This window comes from Protopterus annectens, chromosome 9.part0 (assembly GCF_019279795.1).
Source record: "Protopterus annectens isolate FY-2018-M chromosome 9.part0, PAN1.0, whole genome shotgun sequence".
NCBI lineage: Eukaryota > Metazoa > Chordata > Ceratodontiformes > Protopteridae > Protopterus > Protopterus annectens.
The window spans coordinates 636933610-636959348 of record NC_056743.1 but is presented as its reverse complement, the minus strand read 5'-3'; the positions used below and the strand labels follow the sequence as shown (position 1 = coordinate 636959348).

The 25739-nt window shown below is 37.9% G+C and overlaps 1 protein-coding gene across 2 annotated transcripts in view; it reads right to left on the bottom strand.

The window, feature by feature from the left end:
- LOC122811395 overlaps positions 1–25739 on the bottom strand; it is a gene marked incomplete at its 5' end in the record, with an annotated part of 129684 nt that overhangs the window by 67110 nt on the left and 36835 nt on the right. The window contains 1 exon segment of one of the 2 annotated variants that reach the window (XM_044083215.1): positions 24760–24897. Coding sequence (XP_043939150.1) covers positions 24760–24897 — 138 coding nt within the window. 2 annotated transcript variants of the gene reach the window in all.

Genomic DNA, 25739 nt, shown 5'->3' with positions numbered 1-25739 from the left:
GGTCCTTCTGGAAGCAGCTCTTTTCTTGCAGTGGATACCAAGCACAGAGTGGTTATTAAAAGCATGCACTGAGTTTAGTGCTGCTACTCAGCACCTTCCTTCAAGTAAGCATACAGCATATTCCTTAGGATGCCAAGATATATTATTGCCAGCGCTATTTGAACGATACTGGTATTTAGTTGCACAATAGGAATATTTAGCAATTCAGAGATGTGATAAAGTTGTAGTGAGCAAAAACTCATTAACAGATCAATACTATGTCTATGCATGGAGCATTAGTGCAGTAGTAGATAAATGTGCTAGGATTGCCCCCATCAATCCACCTAATGCAGTTCCACAGGAACCTCCTACCATGCACACAAACAGACACGCACACTCACAGACATCCGGATAGCTGCAGTCATGCCTTTACTTGAATGCATGGATACACACACGCGCACACACACACGTGCACGCGCACACATGCACACACACGTGTGCACACACATTGCATATGATTTCATGGTACTCATTTCTTATAATGTTAACAGCTCTGTTTCTCCCAGAGGACATAATGGGTACACAATGTCAAAAGACTTCGCACATCCCACATTTCTTTAATTTGCTCTGCTGCACTGTTCCAATGCTGGAAAAAATTTCCAGGATACATCACATGGGTAATTTACATTAGCAGAGCCCCCACGCTGCCACATTTACATACAGACTTTGCCAGTGAAACTGCTGTATCTCTAAAAGCTGGGGACTTTGTAACTCTGTAGTGACACAAAGATATTTAAAGTACTCAGGCATAAAACACGATCAGCTGAGAACAGGACTGCACAGTGAATTATGAAATTCTGTTAACCAACCATGGTGTGTCTGTGTGTGTGTGTGTGTGTGTGTGTGTGTGTGTGTGTGTGTGTGTGTGTGTGTGTGTGTGTGTGTGTGTGTGTGTGTGTGTGTGTGTGTGTGTGTTGTACTGAATGGGACATAAATGCTGGCCCCTAGTTTAACCTGACCTTTGCACAGCAGTGGCAATATCATTTTATGATCTAAACAAAAGAAAAAAGCTTCACTGCTAATGCTGCTCAGCTGTCCCTTCTGTTAAGGCAGAAAAGAAACAGACCATTCTGAAATAAATCAGACTTGTAATCTTTTCAATAAAAGGACCTTTGTAATATCCACAGAAGATTTACTGCTCCCAGAGTCTGAAAACTAACAAAGTAAACAATAACAACTATGAACTATGTAGAAGTTCAGTGTTATGCATTAACTCGGGTCACATGCAAAGCACCATCTTACCTTCACTGGAAAACATTGTAAAAAAAAAAAAAAAACTGACTGCAGTGCTAATTTCAGACTCACAACAGATAACTTGAAGCAGAAACACAAAGTCGTATGTCAGTCAGTTAGAAAGTTTTGGATCTGAGTATGTCTATTGCATGTTGGGACTCTAAGAGAGGCAGGATCTCAAAATAAATTACTTCCTTCTGTGCAAAATACCTGAAATAATCCGCTTAAACAGATGGCCAATGATTACCATGCACTGAAATATATTGAAACGGTACATAATTACACTTTAACCAGACAAGGATGAAAGACAGCATGAAAAAAAACAGCCACATAACTGAGAATACTGTTAGAATGCCTAAAAGGTGTGAAAAAAGATGTTAAACAAAATAAAGCGAGAATGACTGAAGGAGTGCATCTCAACCATTCACCAATAATCTCCCTCACATTCGATGGCAGGGCATAAAAGGAGTAATTCTGCTTTATTTTATTTTCGTCTTTTTCTGGCATCTTTAAGACTTGTTCACTTCTGTCTGCTTAGCCAGAAAGCCCATAGAAAATGTTAATTACAAAGACAAACTCAAGTCTCATGCTGATATCTCATCCTTAGCAGAAGAACTTTGGATTCTCTGACTGTATATTAACAGAAAAGGCCCTTTATGACTAAAAACTGAAGTTATTTCTAGTCAATACCAAACATACATTTTAACCTAAACAGCCTTGTCCGAGTAAATGGACATTGAGGGAATGTATAATAAAAAGATCAAGAAACTGATAATTTCATCAATTATCCATAAAGATGAACCACCAAAAAAGTCCCTGATGTCTAACCACTACAAGCATCAGTTATCCATAATGATGAAACCAAAAAACATTCTTGGACTTCTAACTACTGCAGGAATTGAAACAAACCTACATACGTTGAATTTTGGCTTCACTTGAATAAACCTGATATATTTTTTTTTTTTACTATTACTGAATTCTGGTTAAAGAAGCCGCGGTGGTACAGTGGTTGCATTGTTGCCTCATAGCAAGTGGTTCCCCCGTTCCTTCTCAGCAAGGGTGCGGGGAGTGCCTTCTGTGTGGAGTCTGCATGTCCTCCCCACGGTCGCTTGGCCTCCGAAAGACATGTGTGAATGGGCATTCCTTCGCTGAAGGTTGGGTGTCGGGCTGGCAACTCGGCACCATAAAAATCTACTGCCAATCATTAGCAGAGTGGAGTACCGCTGTGGTGACCTCTTACTGGGAAAAGCCGAAAAGACAAACAACTGAATTATGGTTAAAAGTGGCAGCCACGGTGGTGCAGCGGTAGCACTGCCACCTCACAGCAAGAGGTTCTCTCATTCGATTCTCGGCTGGAGCGCCATGCATGTCCTCCCCGTGGTCGATTGGTGTTCGAAAGACATGCATGAATGGGCGTGCCTTCGTTGAAGGTCGGATGTCGGGCTGGCACCTCAGCACCATAAAAACTTACTGCCAGTCATTAGCAGACCGGAGTTCTGCTGTGGCAACCCATAACCGGGAAAAGCCGAAAGAAAAACAACAGAATTCTGGTTAAAACCTGATATAATTCCTCACTCTATTTTGCCATTGTACAGCTCCTACCAAAACACAAGGCCAGGACCCTACAATGGTTGGATGCATACTTCTAAATAAACACATCAGTTATGTCCTTAATAGCACTCTCTCCTAATTCCTATGACCAGGATCCTAAATAGATATTCTGTGATAGTCTTACCAGGGAATATTCATAAGTTAAGACTTGGAATACTTGGCCAGCTCTTCCCACCATGCAACAAGCAGAGTGAAGAATTTGCACGATTAACTCGCTAACTCACTACTACCTGTGGACCCCAACCATTATTAGATAAAAAAACTACTTTTTTCCCCTATTCCACATTGACAGAATATGACTTACAACAGTTTGTTGAAGGAGTTTACTCATCCAAATCCATTAGTAGGTAAACTAGTTAACTGGTAAACATTGTCTATTACAATGGTTTTGTACAAATTAAGCAATTTCTACAGCTAAGGGGTGACTTCAAATAACTTGTTAAATGAGTAAACAAGTCGTGTAGCAGCAAAACCAATGCAGACCAGTAAAAGCCAAAAAGATTTAATAAGATTAGCGTTGCTCTGTCAGCAAACTTCTTCAGACAACAAAAGTAATCGCATTGTGAGTATATATACATTTTGCTCTGGATTAATTAGTTCATTAATCAATTAACTTACAGAGGCAACCAACTTCTCTAATTACAGAGCCATCCACTGACAATAGTAAAATACTTATGCAAAAATACCAAACAGCATTCACAACCAAATAGTGGTAGTAATAAATCTAAGAATAAAGGAAATTCTAATAATACTAATAGTTATGGTAATAGTGGATATAAAAAATAGTAGATATAAGAAAAACTATATATTTATATATATTATTTATATATACTAAATAACATATATCGATATGTGTCTTTTTTGTGTATGGAACATTTCTTATTTACAAGTAAAACCATACTAGAGTAGATTTCAGTGTGAACATTCAATATAAATAAATCAAACATATATCAACAATTCACTTTACAGCTTCTCCTATCTAAAATATGTTTATATCTAATTCATGTTAAAACCAGATGTATATAAAAATGAATAATAATTAATTAGAATATTCTGACATTCTATACTAATATATTTTCTTAAATTCATCTTTTTAGACTTTTAAGCTTTAACACACTGCTCAAACTACAGGTCTCATTTATACCTGGTAGATTATATGCATTAAGTCCAATCTGCCAGAATAGTTCCAGCTCTTGAGTTGCAATGGTGCAGGACCCTCTAACATCGAGCTCTGGCTGGTCTATAACTAAAATCTGAACTGATGTCCAGAAAATTCTGCCACATGTTTAGCTAGGGCATTGTCTTGTTTGTTCCTGCTAATGGCATATGAGTGTTCATACATACGGTCGGAGTCTCTCCGTCTTACGATGTAAAATGCCTGGCATCCCTGGCATTTAGCCAGGTATCAACCATTCTAGTGTTGCAATTACACTTCAGTCTATATTGAACATTATTTATTTCAAATCTGTTGATTCAGTTAATTTTGCAATAATTTTGGCATTTGTACATACCAGTTATTTTGGTTGTTTTCGGCGTTGTTCATATAGTACCTTCAAATTCCTACCCTTCCTAAATATAGTGCCGGTATTCACCCAATTTCTTTAATATACTAGTTACTTGCAAAATAACCCAGTTTTTACGTAGTATCCCTATACAGTGGTAACTGAATGTATTATAGGCTGTAATGAACTTTGTTTCTGTTGAGTCAGGTGTGGCAAGGACACTCAATTCTGTTACCACAGAATTTCCCATATTTTCTGATGTGATCTCTTGCATGGTAACTATCTTTTTCATTGACAAAATAGGTTTATGCATTCCTTTAGTACGTTTGTCGCTCACTTTCAAGATCAGTCCTGAAATTAGCTCCAAAGGGTAGCCTCTCTGTGTGAACATCGTTCCCAATTCCTCTTGGGAACGATGTTCACACAGAGAGGCTACCCTTTGGAGCTAATTTCAGGACTGATCTTGAAAGTGAGCGACAAACGTACTAAAGGAATGTATAAACCTATTTTGTCAATGAAAAAGATAGTTACCATGCAAGAGATCACATCAGAAAATATGGGAAATTCTGTAGTAACAGAATTGAGTGTCCTTGCCACACCTGACTCGCCAGAAACAAAGTTCATTACAGCCTATAATACATTCAGTTACCACTGTATAGGGATACTACGTAAAAACTGGGTTATTTTTGCAAGTAACCCTAGTATATTAAACAAATTGGGTGAATACCCGGGCACTATATTTAGGAAGGGTAGGAATTTGAAGGTACTATATGAACAACGCCGGAAAAAACAACCAAAAATAACTGGTATGTACAAATGCCAAAATTGCAATTATTGCAAATTAGTAACTGAATCCAACAGATTTGAAATAAATAATGTTCAATATAGACTGAAGTGTAGGGCCAATTGCAACACTAGAATGGTAGTGTACCTGGCTAAATGCCAGGGATGCCAGGCATTTTACATCGGTAAGACGGAGAGGAGACTCCATGACCGTATGTATGAACACTCATATGCCATTAGCAGGAACAAACAAGACAATGCCCTAGCTAAACATGTGGCAGAATTTTCTGGACATCAGTTCAGATTTTTAGTTATAGACCAGCCAGAGCTCGATGTTAGAGGTGGTCCTGCACCATTGCAACTCGAAGAGCTGGAACTATTTTGGCAGATTAGACTTAATGCATATAATCTACCAGGTATAAATGAGACCTGTAGTTTGAGCAGTGTGTTAAAGCTTAAAAGTCTAAAAAGATGAATTTAGGAAAATATATTAATATAGAATGTCAGAATATTCTAATTAATTATTATTCATTTTTATATACATCTGGTTTTAACATGAATTAGATATAAACATATTTTAGATAGGAGAAGCTGTAAAGTGAATTGCTGATATATGTTTGATTTATTTATATTGAATGTTCACACTGAAATCTACTCTAGTATGGTTTTACTTAAAAATAAGAAATGTTCCATACACAAAAAAGACACATATCGATATATGTTATTTGGTATATATAAATAATATATATAGATATATAGTTTTTCTTATATCTACTATTTTTTATATCAACTATTACCATAACTATTAGTATTATTAGAATTTCCTTTATTCTTAGATTTATTACTACCACTATTTGGTTGTGAATGCTGTTTAGTATTTTTGCATAAGTATTTTACTATTGTCAGTGGATGGCTCTGTAATTAGAGAAGTTGGTTGCCTCTGTTAAGTTAATTGATTAATCAACTAATTAACCCAGAGCAAAATGTATATATACTCACAATGTGATTACTTTTGTTGTCTGAAGAAGTTTGCTGACAGAGCAAACGAAAAGCGCTTAATCTTATTAAATCTTTTTGGCTTTTACTGGTCTGCATTGGTTTTCCTGCTACCCGACTTGTTTACTAGTTTAGTTTTGTGTTTATATTTTTTTTGAACTTGTTAAATGAGTTCACTCATCCAAATCCATTAACTGGTAAACATTGCCTATTACACTGCTTTTATACAAATTAAGCAACTTCCACAACTATCTGTTATTTCTTGTGAAACACACTTAGTTTTTATTTATTTTTTCTCAGTTTCAGGATTTGTACTGCCTAGTCTCAAACTTCAAATGGTGCACCACAAATTTCTTAACGTCCTTGTTCAATTGTCAGGCCTGTGAAAGCAAAAGACAAAGGCAATCTCAACAGCAAAAAGTGGAGTGTTTTAGGCACTCAGAAATACCTTAACTATCAGGGCCTACAAGGTTCCAGATATCAAGGCATAAGTTAACCCTTCAAACTCTAGAGCTCATAAAATATTTTTGGGTCTGGGTAGACCCATCACTAACTTTTCACTCCTCATATTCCTAACGTTAGAAACAAGATTACAACATTGCTCCATAAAGGTAACAGCATTTTCAACCTACTTAGCAAACAAGACAGGAGTGCCACTGACAAAGGAATACATCTATCCACCCTTAAATATGCCATTTTCACATTCTGCTTGACGTCTGACAGCTCCCCACCCCTACCTCCTTCACCAACCAGCTTAAAGTTCACCTAAAGCAGATGCTCCACATTAAATACCCAGCTTCTTATCTGCAGACCTGCATTCCCTCAAGCACATACATGGTAGGCCTTGCTGTGTGTACAGTTATGTCAATAATTTATCTTATAGTGATCGTTGCATACTTCTGCTAACTGTGCATTACTATAGCTCACTGTTACATGCTTAGTTTACTACTGTATCCTATGGATGTTAATGCTTACCATTTTACTCCTTATACTTAATGCCCCAGTGATTCAATTTTTGTACCTATTAAAGGAAAAATATATAAAAAGTATAGCTTATGTAAATTGTTAAAATGCAGTCAAACTGTGGTATTCAAAAGGCACCCCACTTAGAGAATCCTATTTGCAAAAGGACCACCTTTTGTTTCCAGTACTACTAGCCTTTTATGCTGCTCAAGTTGCCATTTTTCAGCTTTCTCAAAGCCCTGGGAAGGTACAGTTATAGGGTCTTGTCTTGTACATCAGTTTTTTTGACTCCTTGGAGGAACAGAAACAGTCTGCTCTTCCATGTACAAGGATACAAAATACCGTAGACCGGGCTGCTCAGGGAAGACCAGGCCTTACATGAACAGACCTGGTTCAAGGCTCCAGAGAGCACACCTGCATTACCAGGCTATAATTCATACAACATCTTTCAGCCACCTAACCTGGACTGAAACACTAAAGGCGGAGGCATTTCCATATTCATTAAGGATATCCACATCTCCAGGCTAGTTGCTCAGCATAATGCATCCAAGATTATCCAAGTGTAACTAACTCTGGGCAAGACCGCAATCCAAACTGTAGCTTGATACAGATCCCCCACCATGCCCCAGGATTCCCACTCCTCATTTCTTGAGGAGTTAAGCAAATACTGTGGAAAGAAATAGCCAGGGAATTGCTATGGCTAGGCTTGTATAGGCCCTAGAGCCAATAGCCTAGTACCAACCTATGAACCTATGATACACTGGAAAATATTACGGTACAACCCAACACCCTAATAATGGGTGATTTCAACTACCCAAACATTAACTGGGAGAACTACTTGTGTACCAACTCTTTTGTGCAATATTTTCTGGAATTCATAAATTCCAATGCCTTGGATCAACTTATCCACACCCCCACCAGGGGCAGCAATTTCCTAGACCTGGTCATTACCAACATGGGCGACCGGTGTTCCACACCAGAAGTCAAATTCTCATTGGTTAGATCAGACTACAAGCTAATCACCCTAGACATCCACATCCCGCCTCCACCCCCCATTAGGGAGGGTTCCTGTCAGAAGACAGACGACACATTCTGTCAAATGCATGTCGGTCGAACTGTAAATGTCAAAAACGCAAAATGACGAAGCAGCTTTTAAGCAAATTCTTTCCATGGGAAAGAAGTCACTTGGCCACTTCCGTCACACTGCCGTTTTCGGCACTGTAGTGCAATCTCGGAGTTTGTATATTTAAGTAGGGGGTGATGTGGGGGGCGAAGCCCCCCCCCACTTAAAATAGTGTTTAGTGTGGGTTTTTTTTTTTTGGGAACAGCGAATGTTTTCCTTGGAAATAAATTTGCTGTTCTGGCGGTTCGCTCTTTTTTGTTTTCGGTATTTTGTGGTCGATATTAGCAGCGTTCAATCTTTTGATCATTCACTGTTATAACATAGACCCATTTGGGAAACCACCATAAAACAATTCTCCAAAGCCAACTTCACACTTCTTAAGACAATAAGAGCAACAACAGACTAAAACCAGAAAAACAAAAAACCACGGACTTGACCGACAGATGTTTAATTAAAAACTAAACAAATATCACAAAAAATCAGATAAGCGCTTTCGTTTGGCACCTGCCAAACTTTTTCAAACAGTTATTACATCACTTCCTGTAAACTAAATAGTGTTTATCAGTGATGTAAGCAATTAAAAGTTCAAACTGTTAAAGAAACAGCACATGTCACCCTTAAAATGAAACAATTTTCTGTGTATCGAACAAATGGCAAGTTGGTAATGAATAAATATGTGTGTATAGGAAAACAATGTCTTTATACACCCGTGTTCAAACCCTTGTGTGTAAAATATATGTGTATGAAATTAGTTGGTATAAATCACTTATGTCAAACTAATACATTTGGTAATTTTGTTCTTATGCAAGCAAAATTAATGTACATGCGCAAAGTATAACTAAAACAAAACAAAGAAGTACGTATATGAAGTATATATAACTGTTAATAAGCCTTTTTGTCAAACCAAAGCAATCACTAACTCAAATTTCCTTCTATTGCAACAGTTCTTAGTATGAATACGAAAAAGCATACAATATATGCTAAATGTTACTTTTAGGTTGCGCTTGGTGTACTCATCGCTGGGAAGAGTGGTGTGGTTCTTCGTCTAAGGTAAGACGAAATAGCAAAACACCAGCATAAGTATGAGATTGGTATAATAGTAATAGTAATAATGGTGTGCATGTGATTATTATGTAAATAAATCCTAAACACCGTAACCATATGAAGAGTATATATAAAAATTTATTGTGTTAAAATTAATTATCAACATAAACTAGTTTTTAACAGTATAAATAATAAGTATAAATGAATCATAAATATATAGTTATTGTAAATAAATCAAAAGAGATTGTAGTAGATCTAAATGTAAATTTATATTCTATATAAAATTAATATTTATGTAATTTTGTATGGGTGGATTTGTAAATAAATAAATAGTGAACATAAAAACAACAATTCTATTGTGTAATAAATTGAATATAATGCTATGAATATGTAATAAATATACCAAAATATGCTAAGAATACTATATATAAATATATCTAATAATATGTAATATATGATATAAAATATATAATAAGTTTAGTAATATTACAATTGACTATTGGATTAATATTTATGATATTAGATGTGTCTATATGTGATAAACCAATAAATGTACATAAAATATATAATAATAAATTTATCTCGAGAGTGATTTTAACTTTAAAATACTGGCGATAGATATGGCGTTATTCAAACCTGGCCAGTTATGTGCATTTAGTCTTAGTTGCCATTCAAGTTCAAGCCTTTATAATAGTAGTTGTTATGCACCACCCCTAATGTCTACTTTTAGGACGTCCAGAACCACAAATTTAAAATTATGAGATGTATCTATACTAATGTGTTTTGCTAAAGCATTTAATTTGTTTCCATCTCGTATAGCTCTTATGTGTTCACCAATGCACTCTTTAAATTTTCTTTCCATTTTACCTATGTAAAACGTAGTACAATTGCAACATAGAGCACAATATACAACTTTTTCGCTGTTGCAACAAGCTTTTTCCTTTAAACGAATCTTAATACCATTTATCATCACTTCGTTTGTTTCAAACACATAAGAGCAGTATTTATATCTACCACATCTAAATGTTTTACCATATTTTGTATTTGATTTATGTTCCAAATATTTTTTTCAAATTCATGCCCTTTTTGTATACTATAGATGGAGTAAAATCAAAATGATAATGTAATGATGAATCAGCCACAATAAGCTGCCAATTTTTCTTTATAATATTATTTATAAAAACCACTATCAGAATTAAAAGTAGTAATAAAGCTCTTAGTAAAACTTTTAACTTCTGTAATAGTTGGTATTTCAGTACTATTTTGAGTGATATTAATAGATTCTAGAATACTGGTTTCACTATCTAAATTTCCTATATTGTTTATACCGAATGTATTAGAAGTGGCCATGACAGCCTGATTAAGTAAAAGGTGTAAAATGTAAAATTATCTTGTTTAGTTACTACTTCATACATAATGTTGTTTATCAATTTATCTGGATATCCTCTATTTCTAAACATTTCACAAATTCAAACATTCAACTATAAAGTCATCTCTTTTACTAATCATTCTGGAGGCCCTAACAAATTGGCCTTTTAAAACTGCTCTTTTCTGAGTATAGGGGTGGCAACTATTAAAATGCAGGAAACTATTGCTATAAGTCTTTTTGTGATATATTTTAGATATAAACTCTCCTTTTATATCTTTTTCTAATAATACATCTAAATAAGCTATAGAAGTAACATTTGTTGCTGCTGTAAATTTTAAAAAAGTAGTTGTTGAATTAATATATGTTCAAAACTCTTCTAATTTCTCATGACTTCCACACCATAAAATAAATATGTCATCTAAAAAGCGCAAATAAGTTTTACAATAGTTAAAAAATAATTAATTAAAAATGTATTTTTTCTCCCATATATGCATTACTATATTCGCATATAGGCCTCCGCATGGGGACCCCATGGCTACTCCTTCGTTTTGTAAATAAATATTATTGTTAAAAGATATCAAATTATTTCTTAAAATAATATCTAAAAGTTGATCAAATAAATTAATTCTGGTTTGAATTAAACCCTTTTTGTACAAAAATAAGTTGAACCAATCCATCCCTGTATTGTGTGGAATAACGGAATACAAATCTTTAACATCAATTGTGACAAAAATATCATTTTCATTATATTCAGTAGAACCCATAGTTGACAAAAAGTCCCATGAATCTTTCAATAAATATTTTTCAGCATATATATGTTTTTAAATTACTATCAATACATTTTGCTATTGGATTAGTAATGGAACCCTGTGCATCCACGATTGGTCTAAAAGGAGGTTTATTTAAATCTTTATGAATTTTTGGGACTCCAAACATAGTTGGAGTCCTAGGGTAACAAACATTCATATAATTAAACTCATCAATGTTTATGTTTCCTTCAATGAATAAGTCATAAATAATACCTCTAATGCATCTGTATGCTCCATTTATTTAATTTATTGAACTCAATGTATATGTGTTACTATTTAAAATATTTTCTAGTGCAATATTGTAATCATAAGTGTTAAATATTGTCATCCCACCTCCCTTGTCTGGCTTAATGAGTCTAATATTTTTTGTGTCTGTTAGAATATTTAAGGTATTGTATTCAATTTTAGTTAAATTATAACTTTTGTTCTTTATACCTAGTGCTTCAAGAGCACGGAAATCAAGTTCACACATTTTTTCAAATGTTTCCAGTGTAGGATGCAAAGGAGGATTGTAAGAACTAGAAACAAAGTGGTTTCATTACCTGCTCAGTATTATGGAACAATAAACTTAAGTTTAATTTCCTAACGAATATTTTCAAATCAATAATGGAATGCACAATATTCATATTTTTGCTGGGAATAAAAGTTTGACCTCGTGAAAGCAAATCCCAGATGTTGTGGTTAAAACTAAAATCTGAATAATTGTACACAGTAAAGTCTCTAGTAGTGTTAGTGTACATGATGGGCCTCTTAGTTAACAAGATTTCGCTCACTGATGCCCTCTCCATTGGCCCCTGTTGTAATTGTTTCTCCCTCTGGAAAAAGTTCCACGTATGCGAGTTTGATTCTGTGACCCCCAGTTCTTTTTCTGGTTTTGGTGTTGAAAAGTTTGTTGGCGTTGTATTAGTCTTTCGGATCTCCGGAGTGGTGGAAACATTTCTGTTTCTAAAAAAGTACTATCCTCGAATTCACGTTCATCTCCAAATGTGTTCAAATTGATGTTACTATCATTTCCACTGTCATGAGATACCAATTTTGCCCCCCATTGTTGGGAAATAGGGAGTGGAGGGTAAGCTGTGCCTTGCCCATAAGAATTGAGGTCACAATCTAATTTTTTGAGCTTTCTGTCTTTTATTATTTTCATTTTTTCATCAATAGATTTAAAAATTCGTTGATGGTCAAAATCATTACTAGTGAAATCTGAATCGTTTTTTACTGCTGTGTTCAGTTCATTAGCTTTTTTTGTCAATAATTCAATAGTCTTTTTATTGTCCCCTACTACCAAGTTCATATAATCCATACCAAACGTATCGAATAATTTAATTAAGTCTAAGTGTAATGATGAATTAGCTATCAGTCCTGAAGGGAATCTCCACACTCATAGTCCCTTAGGAACAATGTTTTTCTTTATACATTCTTGGAAATAATTCTTGTCCATCTGTAATTTTTTTAATTTTAAGGAGAACATAATCTAGTTCAGATAATTTGTCATTAAATGACTTTGACGTACCTGTGATGGTGTTCGTAGTCGATGAAAAACCGTAATAGTTGACCCAATCCTCCAAAGGCAGACGTCCTGTCTGGTGGACCCCAGCCATAAACAAACTATACAATAGAAGGGGGAAGCTACTAAATGATAGAGCAAAATCCCAAATGGTGTCAAAGCCATGGCCTCAAGCTCAATGCCAAAAAGTGCATGGTCGTCCCCTTTGGTAAATACTCTGTACCCATGAACTACCACATAGGCGGTAGTCTACTTAACACCGAAAGTGTGATAAAAGACCTTGGAACACAGGTGGACAGTAGCCTCTCCTTTGATAATCACATTGCCACAGTAGTCAGGAAATCCTTCTATGTGGCACACCTCATCACAAAAGATTTCTCATCCAGGAAAAAAAGAGGACATTGTTCCCCTCTACTCGTCACTCAATAAACCCATTATAGAGTGCAATGCCCCTTTTGGTATGTACCTCACAAGACATCTACAACAACTGAAAAGGCCATAGAAATACCTCACAAAGAGGATTACTGGCCTCAAATAGATGCCCTACGCAGACAGTCTCAAAAAACTCCAGCTTTACTCCATTGTATATCGCCTACTCAGAGGGGATCTCTGCTTAACATGCAAAGCTATGTCAAACCTAGAACTGTTGGACATGCTCCACTTAAAGAAATCCCAATCCCTCCGAGTTACATGCTTTAGGGACCTAAACCTTGTAACCACAATAAACAGAACATGCTGGAGGGATAGATTCCTGTCCCAGAGACTTCCCATACTCTTGAAGAAACTACCTATCTATAATCAAACAAAGCTCCTCATTAGCACTCAAGAAAAATCTTGATGATTGGATGTGAACTAGGAAATTCACCCTGGGGATCACTTCTGTGGCTCTGCTTGACAGGGGCACAGGAAAATAATTTTCTTGGGTGGCGAAAGCCAGGGTACCTTTTTGGCTAGGCTTATATAGGCCCTAAGGCCAATAGCCTAGTACCTACCTATGAACAGTCCACCAAAGTTTTTAACCATAAGGAACAATGTGTATTCACTGAAGGCTGTTAACTACGCAGATGAACTGGTCCAAAACAGACTCTTACAGACATAACCCAAGCGTGTCCAAAAACTATTTTGCAGTTACTCAATGTCACATCATGTAGAAAATTAAAATGTCTTTACTCATCCTGGTCAAGTGTAAACTGCTGAACGATTCAACTCTATGAGAATGAGAACTCTACTGTAAACTGCAAAAGATCAATCTCTGGAGTGTATAGGGAAATCAGTACGAGTAGAACTTCTACGTGTGGCAGCAGTAATTAAGTTTTTGACCTTTAAATTGTTCACTGTTTCTCTGTGGGTGTGTGACGTTGGAGTAAGTATATGCAAACAAAGAGGTTTAAGGGGTAGCAGGAGATACTTCTGCATAACTTTTGTCATTTTTGTTTCATTTGGCTGAAGTTTGGTTGAAGATTCAGCTAAACAAAACTAGACTAATGTCATCTAGAGGATACCTAGTGGAACCATTAGAAACACACACAACAACTGTGTGAGGCAATAAACGTAGTCGGTCACCCTAATAATGCGGAAATAAATCACAGATGGATCACAGGCACTGCAGAATTCAACAACACTAGACTGCTGTCTTGGAGTGTGGGGGAGGGAGTTCTCACCCATCAAGAACTTGAACAAAGCAGTCAGACTGAAAACAGTGATGCTGTAATGCAGACCTGATTTAAAATGCACAATGCTTTTGACAATGTCTTTTTTCCTCTCTCGATATGAGCAGATGTACTGCTATGAGATAAAATCTGCAAATTAAACAACTGTCTTCTAAATGATGTACAGTCTTAAGACAAGTCAATTACTCAAAACAAAAAGCACATTAATTCAAGGTGTGTCCCTACCACAAAATGTAGATTTCCCTGCTGTATCCTCCATGCAAACACTAATAATCTGCCCTGTCAAAGTGAAGAATACTTGACTAAATTTTAAGCACCCCACTCCAAAAAAAACCCTGGGAACACTGCTGCCTATGCAGAACTGTTCATAGAAACCCTATATACCCATGTTAAAGGATGTGTAAAGACAGCTATCCCTATCTGGAATAAGCACAGGACAAGCAAAAACAAGCCACCCTGTGAGAATCCCAATATTGATAGGCTGTATAACAAAAATAAGAAAATCCTGGCAAAAATTAGGAAGTGCAATACCCTGTAAAGTAAGGTAAAATCTCCCTCATCAATTTAAATAATTACTGTAATAGTTGCATTACACAGAGAAAGGAAGATAAGCGTTTTCATTTGACGATCTGATTTTAAAACTCTACTTGCTTTAGCTATGGTATTTAAGCCTGTATTAGTACTTTCAGTACATATTTGCACTGCATTTTTGCAGTTTGAGTAGTCTGTTATTAGATCCTAGTCTCATTCTTAATTTACTGAGTGTATGTCAGGATATTTCAGGACTTGTCTTCTTACTAAGGCAGTCCCACGCCACTCAGTTCAAGCTAAGTAAGGGTCTAATTGTTTGTCCTTCCCACTCACCTTACTGTAGTTGTGTTCTTAAAAACTCAGTGTATTGGTTGTAGCCTGCCTCATGATAATTTCACAACACAATTCCCTCCCTTTCCCCGTTTATTGGCTGTTGACAAGAAACACATAGGTATCGTTTTGCAAAGTCTTTTCCCTTAAATTACTCATTAGACTAAAAGACAATTGATAAAATTGCTTAATACTGAGTGTACCAATACTGCTCTCACTGATTTTAAGTCATTGCCCACCCCCATAGTGCCTTTTTTAGGCAAGGTCAACCTGATAAACCTACCAACATAATGAAACAAGCAAAGGAAAATATTTAGGTGTTACTGATCATTGTTAGGAGCCTAAACAAGAAACTTCACTCCCTACAAGCACTCCTTACCCTGGAGGACATTGAGGTTTGTGTAGTGACGGAGACTTGACTTAACATAACAGAGAGCACTCCAACTGTGCAGGGCTATAACACCTTCCACATGTTTAGACCAGCTACACTGCAAGAGGAGAAAAAGATGGAGGTATCTTAATCTAAATCCAGAAGAGACATAAAGGCTGGTAAAGCAACATGATACACTACAGCTTCTTCATATCCAATAACCTTCAGAAAGGTCCCATACCGCATATTAGCTAGCTGTAGAACTCCTATGACAAAAGAAAGCCGTAATGCCTATCTACAGGAACTGGAATCACTCAATATTAAACCAAATACCATTTTCCTAGATTATCTAAACTATCCAGCTATAGACTGGGAAACCTTCACCACCCCTTATACACAAGCACACAGATTCCTGGACTTTATCCATAGAAATTATCTGGAATAATTAGAATACCCACTGTGGAGAATAACATCTTGGATCTTGTCCTAACTAATATGACAGCATCTTGAACCATCCCTTGTAATCACTTGTTAGGTCTGACCATAACACAGTCTCCTTCAAAATAAAACAAACCCGAGATCCCTTCCACCCAGGGTACCTCTACACATTTCTTTTAAGACAAACTACCTATACATTGGCAAGCTTCAAATCCTCACCATACATTACCGCCTCCACTGAATACTTAGAAATGTATACCACACTACATTATACCAGCACATAAACAGCTCCCTAGTTGTAGCTGTACCCCCATAGGAACAAGTGCAGGGCAAACCCCAGAAACAAATCCACATGGTAGAACTATAATACCAACAAGATTCATTATAAAATGAAAATATTTTTGACAAAAAGTAAGAAGAACAATCCCAGAATGTTACAGGTCTTGCCACTGAAATAAACAAATAACTCAAACTTAAAATCTACCAAAGCAGAGTTTGAGGCTAAAATAACTACCAAAGACAATAACAAGGCATTTTTTTTAGTTATGTTCATAATCTCAAAAATGCAATGCAGCAATATACAGAGCAGATTATGAACAATGTTACCTACAATGAGGCTGAAGACATAGCAAACATACTGGTCCATAAATTTAGTTCTAACTTTACCCCTCTCTCTTGCAAGATGCATGAAACTGGCTCACCTCCTGCTATCACACAAGACCAAGTCTTAAAACTACTATCAAAAGCTAAAACTACTAGATCAATAGGTCCTGACAAGATCCCTGGATGAATCTTAAATAGCAAGAAGCATGATTTAGCTACACCCCTAACAATACTATACACTCTCAGCCTTCATACAGGTTTTGTACCAAGCAAATGGAGAACAGCTACAGTCATTCCCCTGCATAAGGGAGGACCTTTACAGACCCAGGCGATTACAGATCCAATGCCTGACCAGCCTCATATACAGAGTCATGGAAAGACTTATGGAACTAACCAATCAGGACACAGGGAACCTCGAAACATGAACAGTCTCAGCTACAATTCGTCAAGGGCAGGTCATGCTTACTCAGCCTGGTGGATTTTTTGAAAATGTTACCAAAGCAATGGATGAAGGCAAAATGGTACACACAGCATACCTCAACCTGGCCAAAGCTTTTGACACAATTCCCCACTCAGGCATAGTAGAAAAATTAAATAAATGGGGAATAAAACCCTGTCACCCATTGAATTGCCAACTGGTTCACAGCTAGGATGCAGATAATCAAAATAGTGGAATTTACCTCCACAAGGAGACTAGTCCACAATGGAATCCCCAGGGATCTGTGCTTAGACTTGTTTTGCATTTACTTTTCTAAGTAAAAGCCAGCACCAAAGGGCTCTGGCTGACTATGTTTGCAGATGACTATAAGCTAGGAGCAGTCACTGAATCCCAAAATGACTAGGCCATCTTGCAGGAAGGCTTGTGTCAAATAAATAATTTATGCCAAAATCATGGACTGAAGTTAAATGCCAAAAAATACAATACTGTATCCTTTTAAAAGTCATCTATCCAAGGGAGCTACCACTTTGATAATACACCCCCTAGAGTTGACTCATTTGTTTGGGATTTAGGAAGTTATTTGGTCAGTGACCTAACTTTTGAGCAACATGTGTTCCCTGTGGTGAGAAAGTCCTATATTACACCGTTTATAAACAAAGCAATTGTGCCTAGATCTAGGGATAGCATGGTCTCCCTTTACTCAGCACTCATTAGACCACTCATTGAATTTAATGCCCCCTTTGGCATGTATCTGCCCAGATGCATGCAACAACTGGAATGCTCACATGTTCCTCCCTGGCCATATTCAAGAACAACTTGGATCTATGGATGAGAAACAGAAAATGTATCACAGGAATGCCCCCATACTACTAATGGATGGAGGCAGCTCCTAAATACTTTATCCCATGCATGAGTCTTTTCAAATTATCTATGGTATGATCCCAGGAATTCTCATCAGTGGTAATATATAATTATTGACCATGAGATGGGTAAGGATGGTCTATAAACAAATGGAATGGGCTATTTCTAGCACAAAAAGGGAAACTGGATAGGCTTAAAGTGACACGCAAGGGTAGCTAGAGTAGTATTTACTTATGAACAAGCAAGTCTGAGAGCAAATTAAGTAAACCAAATCCAAATATGAGGTAAAAATAGCTTCCCAGGCCAAGTAGAATCACATTGCTTTTTTCATCTTATCTATATCCACAACCTTGAAGTCAATAAACAACAATTTGCTGAACTGACTGTAAATGTTGCTACCTAGAAGATGTAGCAAATCTACTGTCCAACACATTTGGCTCCTTTTTATCCCTTCTCTCCCCACAACACCCCTCAGGAAATACTCCCAACCATAACTTTCCTAACTGTCATTAGGGAACAGGTCCTCAATGTACTCACCAATAACAAGAAACCAAATAACAACCAAAAATAAGCTTTCAGAAAGGTTTTGTCCCAAGTGAATGGAAGACTGCAACTATCACACCTCTGTACAACAGCAGGCTATCTATGTAGCCAGGTAACTACAGACTCATAAGTCTGTCTAGCCTCATATGCAAAGCTATGGAACGAATTATTGGGGAAACAATAAGCAGTGACACAGGAAACCTTCAGACACTGTATCTAACCCAGTTTGGTTTTGTCAAGGGCAAATATGGCTGTTCAGTCTGGTGGGCTTCTTTGAGAAGGTCACCATACCACAGAATGGGGGCAAAACAGTGCATATTGCCTACCTTGACCTGGCTAAAACATCTGACACGATAGTCCACTCAGGCATTGTACACAAACTTGTGGAATTTCATCAGTCAGTGCTTTTTTTATGGATTTAGTGGTTTGGTGTTAATCTGCACTTGAGAACCACTTTTGCTGTGCTTTTACATGAAGAATTTCCAGGATCATCCATCTTGTGGCAAAAGGTGTTTACCTGGTCTCTCTGGGTTCTAAAGCACTATAGGGAAGTCAAAGTTTGGTTGTTCATTGGCCAGAGGGCATGGGAGTTATTTTTTGGCTTTTTTCATTCTGCTATAAATTAGGGGTGCTAGCACTGTTTACGCTACAGTGGGGGTTAGCAGTACCCTGCATAGTAGCAAACCTACTGCAGTTAATATTTGGGAGTTTAACTGGAAACACAGAAAGGATTTGCATGAAGCTAAGCTTAGGGCAGCTAGTTAGGGTGTTAAACTGCACTAATATCGGATCTCAGCATTATCTACCATCTAGCCTTAACCATAGAAACCACTCAGGTGACCCCTATAAAACAAAGTCCCTAAACCATAACAGCCCAAACCTAATACAGGTCCTGACAACATGGATTTACAATTTTCTAATGTCTCTATGGTTATTTTGGTAGATATGGGTATCCTGAGACAATGTAGCGGTTGTCTCATGGTCTCATGTACTCAAACCAACCTTTAAATTCTTAAATAAACTAGTGTAGCATGCAAGAGATGTACATTCATAACTTCCCTGGAGGCAAAAAATCTAAAGAATACAGACATTACATCCTTCACACATACTGCTCACAACACACACAGACCTTATGTGGAGGTACTTAAAAGAAACCTTTCCAAACCTCAAAGACCTCTTAAGCCATCAAACAGCAAAATCTATCCTCAGCAAACTCTAAAGCATGACCTAACACCTCACATAAGCTTAGATTTAATGATCCTCCAAGAACAAACAAACCTATAAGGTAAACAAACACCCTACCTAGTACTCTTGTCATACGCAATTTGAGTGTATGACACTCAGATGCGCCTCTCATAACAGCTAGTTGCCTATCTGGAGCTAGGATCTGCAATATCATGCAAGTATGCACTCAAGTCACTGCACTACAGGTAGCAATATGATTCTACCATACTCCATGTGGGTATAAATGGTTTGAGATGTACCTCACTGGACTATATTAAAAGAGACATTATGGATCTCTCTGGATGTATGTCACAGACAGGTAAGTTCCTTGCTCTAAGCAACATTCTTCCTTCACCAAGGATGATACCACAGTATGAAAATGATGGATATTAATAATTGGCTTCGTTTCTGGTGTCATGGGAGGACATCGTAAACAAATTATGTTGCTTTGCCAGGGAAGGTCTGCATCTATCCCACAGGCATTCAGATATTTGCTAAAAATCTTTCCACCTCATTAGAGCCTTTTTTAGTCGATGCCAAAAATGAAAAAATTACCAACATAGGAAAAAAAAGCAGCCTTAAGTTGCTACTATTCAATGGAGCCTAAACAAGAAAATCCACACCCTACAAGCTTTCCTCATTTGGAGAATGGAGACATCTGTGCTGTTATCAAGACTTGGTTTAAAGCCAGCAGCAAGGATTATAGCAGTGCAAGGTTGCAGTTCCTTCCACACATTTAGACCAACAGCAGCACACACAGGGGGCTAAAAGTGGAGGTGCCTCAATCTACTTTAGCAAATTCAGCTCCAGGTTTGTTAAACAGCAGGATGTCCTGGAGTTCATTCATCCATGTCCAAATCTCCCTAGACAAGGTTCTTCATGTCCTGGCTAGCTACAGGTCACCCTCTATGACTCATGGAGCTCATAACTCTTACCTAGCCCTACTATAGGCACTCACCAATCACCATATAACCAAATACCATATTCATGGAAGACTAACAACCGCCCTGTATAGACTTGGAAACATGCACTGCCTGTAACTCACAGGCACAATGTTTTCTGGACTTTTATCCACACTAACACCCTGGACCAGACAGTGTGCACCCAACCAGAGAATCAAACACAGTGAACATAGTACTCACCAACACAGGAAAGCATCCTCACCCCCCAGTGAAATTTCCCTTGCCCATGTCACATCCTCATTGGTGAGGTTGGACCACAGAGCTATCTCCCTCAAATTAAAAATCAACCCATAACAGTTAGGAACTATTCTAAAGCAAACTACATCCTATTAAGCGACAGTTTGTCTAACGTGATAGCTCTCCAAACCCCAAGAACACAGCAACATATGCAGAATTATTTACAGAAACTCTGCACAAACATGTAAATAGCTGCACCAAGGTTGCCATATCTACCAGAAGTAAGCCCAGATCCAACAACAAAACAAACCGCCACTGGTCGAATCCTTACCATAAGAGGGTACATGGCCAAAATCAGAAAGAGTCATTCTCACACAGACAAAGTCTCTCTGATTCAACCAAACAAGAATATAAGAGGTCTAGTAGTTACTAGGTCAGGACAGCTTCCCTGGTTAAGGACAATCACAAAGTCTTCTTCATCTATGTCAGGAAACAGTGTGCAAAACTGGTGATAAATAGCACAACCTTCACTGACTAGGGTGACATAGCTAATCTAATTGCTTGATAAATTGAGCTTTAACTTCACCCTCCCCCCACTTACCCCCTGTGAAATCCCTTTTAGCATATCCCCTGCAACTAACAAAAGGAAGCAGGACCTGGTGGCGCTCACTAAGGCTAAAAACACCGCTATAATTGGCCTCGACAATATCCCTGGTTGCCTCCTACATAGCCTAAAACATACAGCCTCAAAAGAGGCTACATGCCAGGCGAGTGGAGAGGTGCAGCAGTCATCCACTCTCATAAGGGCAGGCCATCAACATATCCCAGGAACTACAGACTCATCAGACTGACAAGTCTAATATGCAAACACATGGAATGAATTACCATGGAAATTATCACCAAGGACACTGGCAGCCTACAATCACTGGACCCATCAGAATTTGGCTTTAAGGGAATTTCTTGCCTACTCAACCTTGCAGACTTCTTCAAGATGATCACTAAGGCTATGGATGAAGGGAAAATTGTGCATACTGCCTACCATGACCTGGCCAAGGCATTTGATACAATACCCCACTTGGGTATTGTTGACAAACTCTCAGAATTAGGTATAAATCCCTACATAACTCATTGGATTGCTGGCTGGCTCACAGACAGGACCCAAAAAGTAAGGATTGGTGAGACCACCTCCACCAGCAGACCTGTCACCAGGGGATTAATCCAGGGTCCATGTTGGGACCGCTCCTATTTGGCATCTATTTCTTGGAAGTCAGGGCTAATGTCAAAGACCACTGGGTCACCAAGTTCACAGATATATGTTAATTGGGAGCTATCCCAGACTTCCCCCATGACACCAATATCCTACAATGGGGTCTAACATAAACAACTGACTGGTGCAAAAGTCATGGATTAAAACTCGACGTGAAGAAATGTATTATAGCACCCTTTGTTAAGTTGTCCACTCAAGCTAATAAAACACCCTTAAACGGTGATCTGATAGTTAGGGATCTGTGAACATATGAAGATAGTAATCTGGTCTTTGACTAACAAGAAGCCAAGATAATAAGAAAATCATTCTAGGTCACCCAAATCATAGGCAAGGGTATAGCATCCAGGTCCAAGGAAGTTATAATTCCACTCTACTTAGCCCTTATCAAACCCATCATGGAATACATTACCCCCTTTACCATGTACCTAGAGAGGCACTTGCAACAGCTGCAATGCCTTCAAAGATTCCTCATCAGATGAGGAATCCCTGTCCTACACAAACCGCATTCAGGCCTTATCTCTATACTCAGTCTCCTACAGGTTACTGAGAGGCAATCTATGACTGGCATACAAGGCATCCACAGATCCAGCTCTAATGGATCTCCTACACATCCATAAAACAAACAGTATCAGAAACACTAGATCCAAGGACCTGCTCTTTCCCTGTAATATAAATAGAATGCTCTGGATAGACTGGTGTGTGTCTCAAAGGATCCCTGAGGTACAGAGTAAGAACCCCATCTACGTGAAACAGAGTTCATCACTGACCCTATCCAAACAAAACCTTGCTCACTGGATGGGAAATTGCAAATTTACCCCTGGTCTGGCCCCTAGTCTCTGATGGACTAAGGTTGACAGTATGTAAATTAATCTCCAACTAATATACCCCTCCCCACATAACCCTTAGCTGTAGGTGTCCAAGGAACACTGCGACAAAACTGGGTTGGGTTGCACTGCTAGGCTTGTAAAAGGCCTAGCGGTCATTAGCCTATTATAAGCCTATGAACCAATGGAAGGGGAAGTAGAAGGCACTGGCAGATTGTCCCTCCCCAGTACGAGTAGCTGTTTGTGTAGTGCAGGAATGCAAACTGTGGATGGACTATGTAGGAAAGATCCTTACACTAGGACAAGAATGCAGCATTTTGTCATACTTTCCTCTCATGACAGGTGCTGCAATTGCTTTGTGTTTGCAATCTGGTCTGCCTGGGCTATGACCACCTAAAAAAGCTTATCTGCAGCTCACTGCTTTAATCAGCTACTCGTTTAACAGACAGATCACACTGGCTGAAAGTGCTTGAGATATTCCACATGTTCTGGGTTCCCATTAAGTGATAACATGGTAGTGCTGGCAGTGACAACTGGCACCAAATTCTGTATGCTTACGAGACCTCTGGTTCCATCAGACAATTGAAAGTTTCAGGACCACCTAATTTTCTTAGCTCTTTGACAGACTAATTCAAACGGATACATTTTTAGCATTTTCAGAGATTAAAATGACACCCAGCTGGTAAAACATGCTTTCACTTAAGCTGCTTAACACAGGGAGTACCAGGTTACTAGATGGGTAGAATGTATTTTTATTTTCATATAATGTAGCAGTGGTAACATACTCCACGATTCTCGGCTTCTTACAGCTACATTATAAAGTCAGAGTGACTGTGACAGCTGCTGCAGGGCAGACATTCCAGACTGTTGGCCATCTATCAGGACTCCAATATCGCTTTAAACTTCATCATATAAAAGCCATTTGATCTCTCACCGACTTCATTTCACTTTTTTGCTATTCACTCAAAAAATGTAATTGTGCATTATCTCAAGAGGCTAAAGGCAGAAGGAGATGTACTATTGATGTTATCTTATTATGAATACATGGTGCCCAGTATACAGAAACAGTTTGTGACCATCAAAAGGCTGAATGTTAATATTCACTCTACAGTTTCAGTCTTTACAAAGCCTTAAGCAAATGAAGGAAAGGGCCTCATGCTAACAGTTTTGTAACTACAGAAAATTTCCATAGTTACAAGACTCATCGGATCAGTGTTGGAGACCATCAGTTTCTAGGAGTCAGCTAAAGAATTTCACTTCAGATATGCAGGCACAGAAGTGCAACAGAGTGAAGGACAGCAAAAGTGCATCATGAACTAGTGGCATGTTCCCATTAATTAAGCCATTTTGTAGCAGACTAAAACATAACAAGCCTTCACTAAAAATAAAAATCTTCAATCACAACACCGTTATCCCCTTTTCCTAGTGTCTGTAGGAGTACAAAGCAAAAGTATGAATCTTCCTCTATTTCTTCTCTTCTGAGAAGTAAAATGAACCCTTTCTTGTTATTTGCCCACTTTCCAGTAAAACAAAAACTTCCTCACATGGATGGTATCCTCATTGCTGTGTAGAACGTCTGTTACACGTGCAAGGTCACGATCCTTCTCACGTAAGGCTAGTCGAAACTGGTGGAGTTCATTCTCCTTTTCTTCCATTAAACCGAACTTCTCATCGGCTAACTTCTGCACAGTGATGAAAAGCAAAACAAAAGTCAATACAGCCACCTAGATACGGTTGGAGAGATTTTGAAGCAATCTGGAATCATGTCAGGTTACAAGTTAAACATATAAAAGACACAAATGTTATCTTTTAATCCATCCATCCATCACAGAAACTTAGGGAATCATTCCCACAAACATGGGACAATCAGGGGGGGGTAAAGCATTTGGGTATCTTATTAGTAAGAAGTCTTAAAGATACAAATCTGAATCTCCTATTCTCTAGTCAGAGAAAAATATCTGACCTTTCTCGGAGCCTGGAAACTACTGGATTTGGATCTCGATCACAGAGTTCGATAATTACAGATGATCATCCTCCCGTTGGTCCTGCACCAGAGTTAGGCAGTTCCGTGGGATCCAGGCATACCTTTTTTGTTTTTCTGATATTCAGGTATACCTTTTTTGTTTTTCTGAGATCTTAACACAAGGTAAAATTTTACATGGAAGCAGAAAAATCCAAGGGTAGCACTGTAAGAGGGTGGCTAGGAGTGCCGGATGTTAGGAGTAAATGAAGGCCAATATCAGAGAAAATGTAAGGTGGGTTGATATGGGAAAATAAATACTGAAAGGGAAGAACTAAATCCCTGAATTATACATTTAGTAGAGAGTGACAAAAGAGGAACAGAAGACCTATGGCCCCATATTCAGGAAGTACATAACTGGGAAGCAAGTGAAGGAAAATGCGACTGCATTAGAACTTGCTATGCTCCCCTTAGAAATAGGAGTTAGAAACAGTTAGTAAAATGAGTTAAGAATTATCTGGCAACAACCCAGTGGGAAGAGTTAGAAGTGCAATCCTTTAGGGC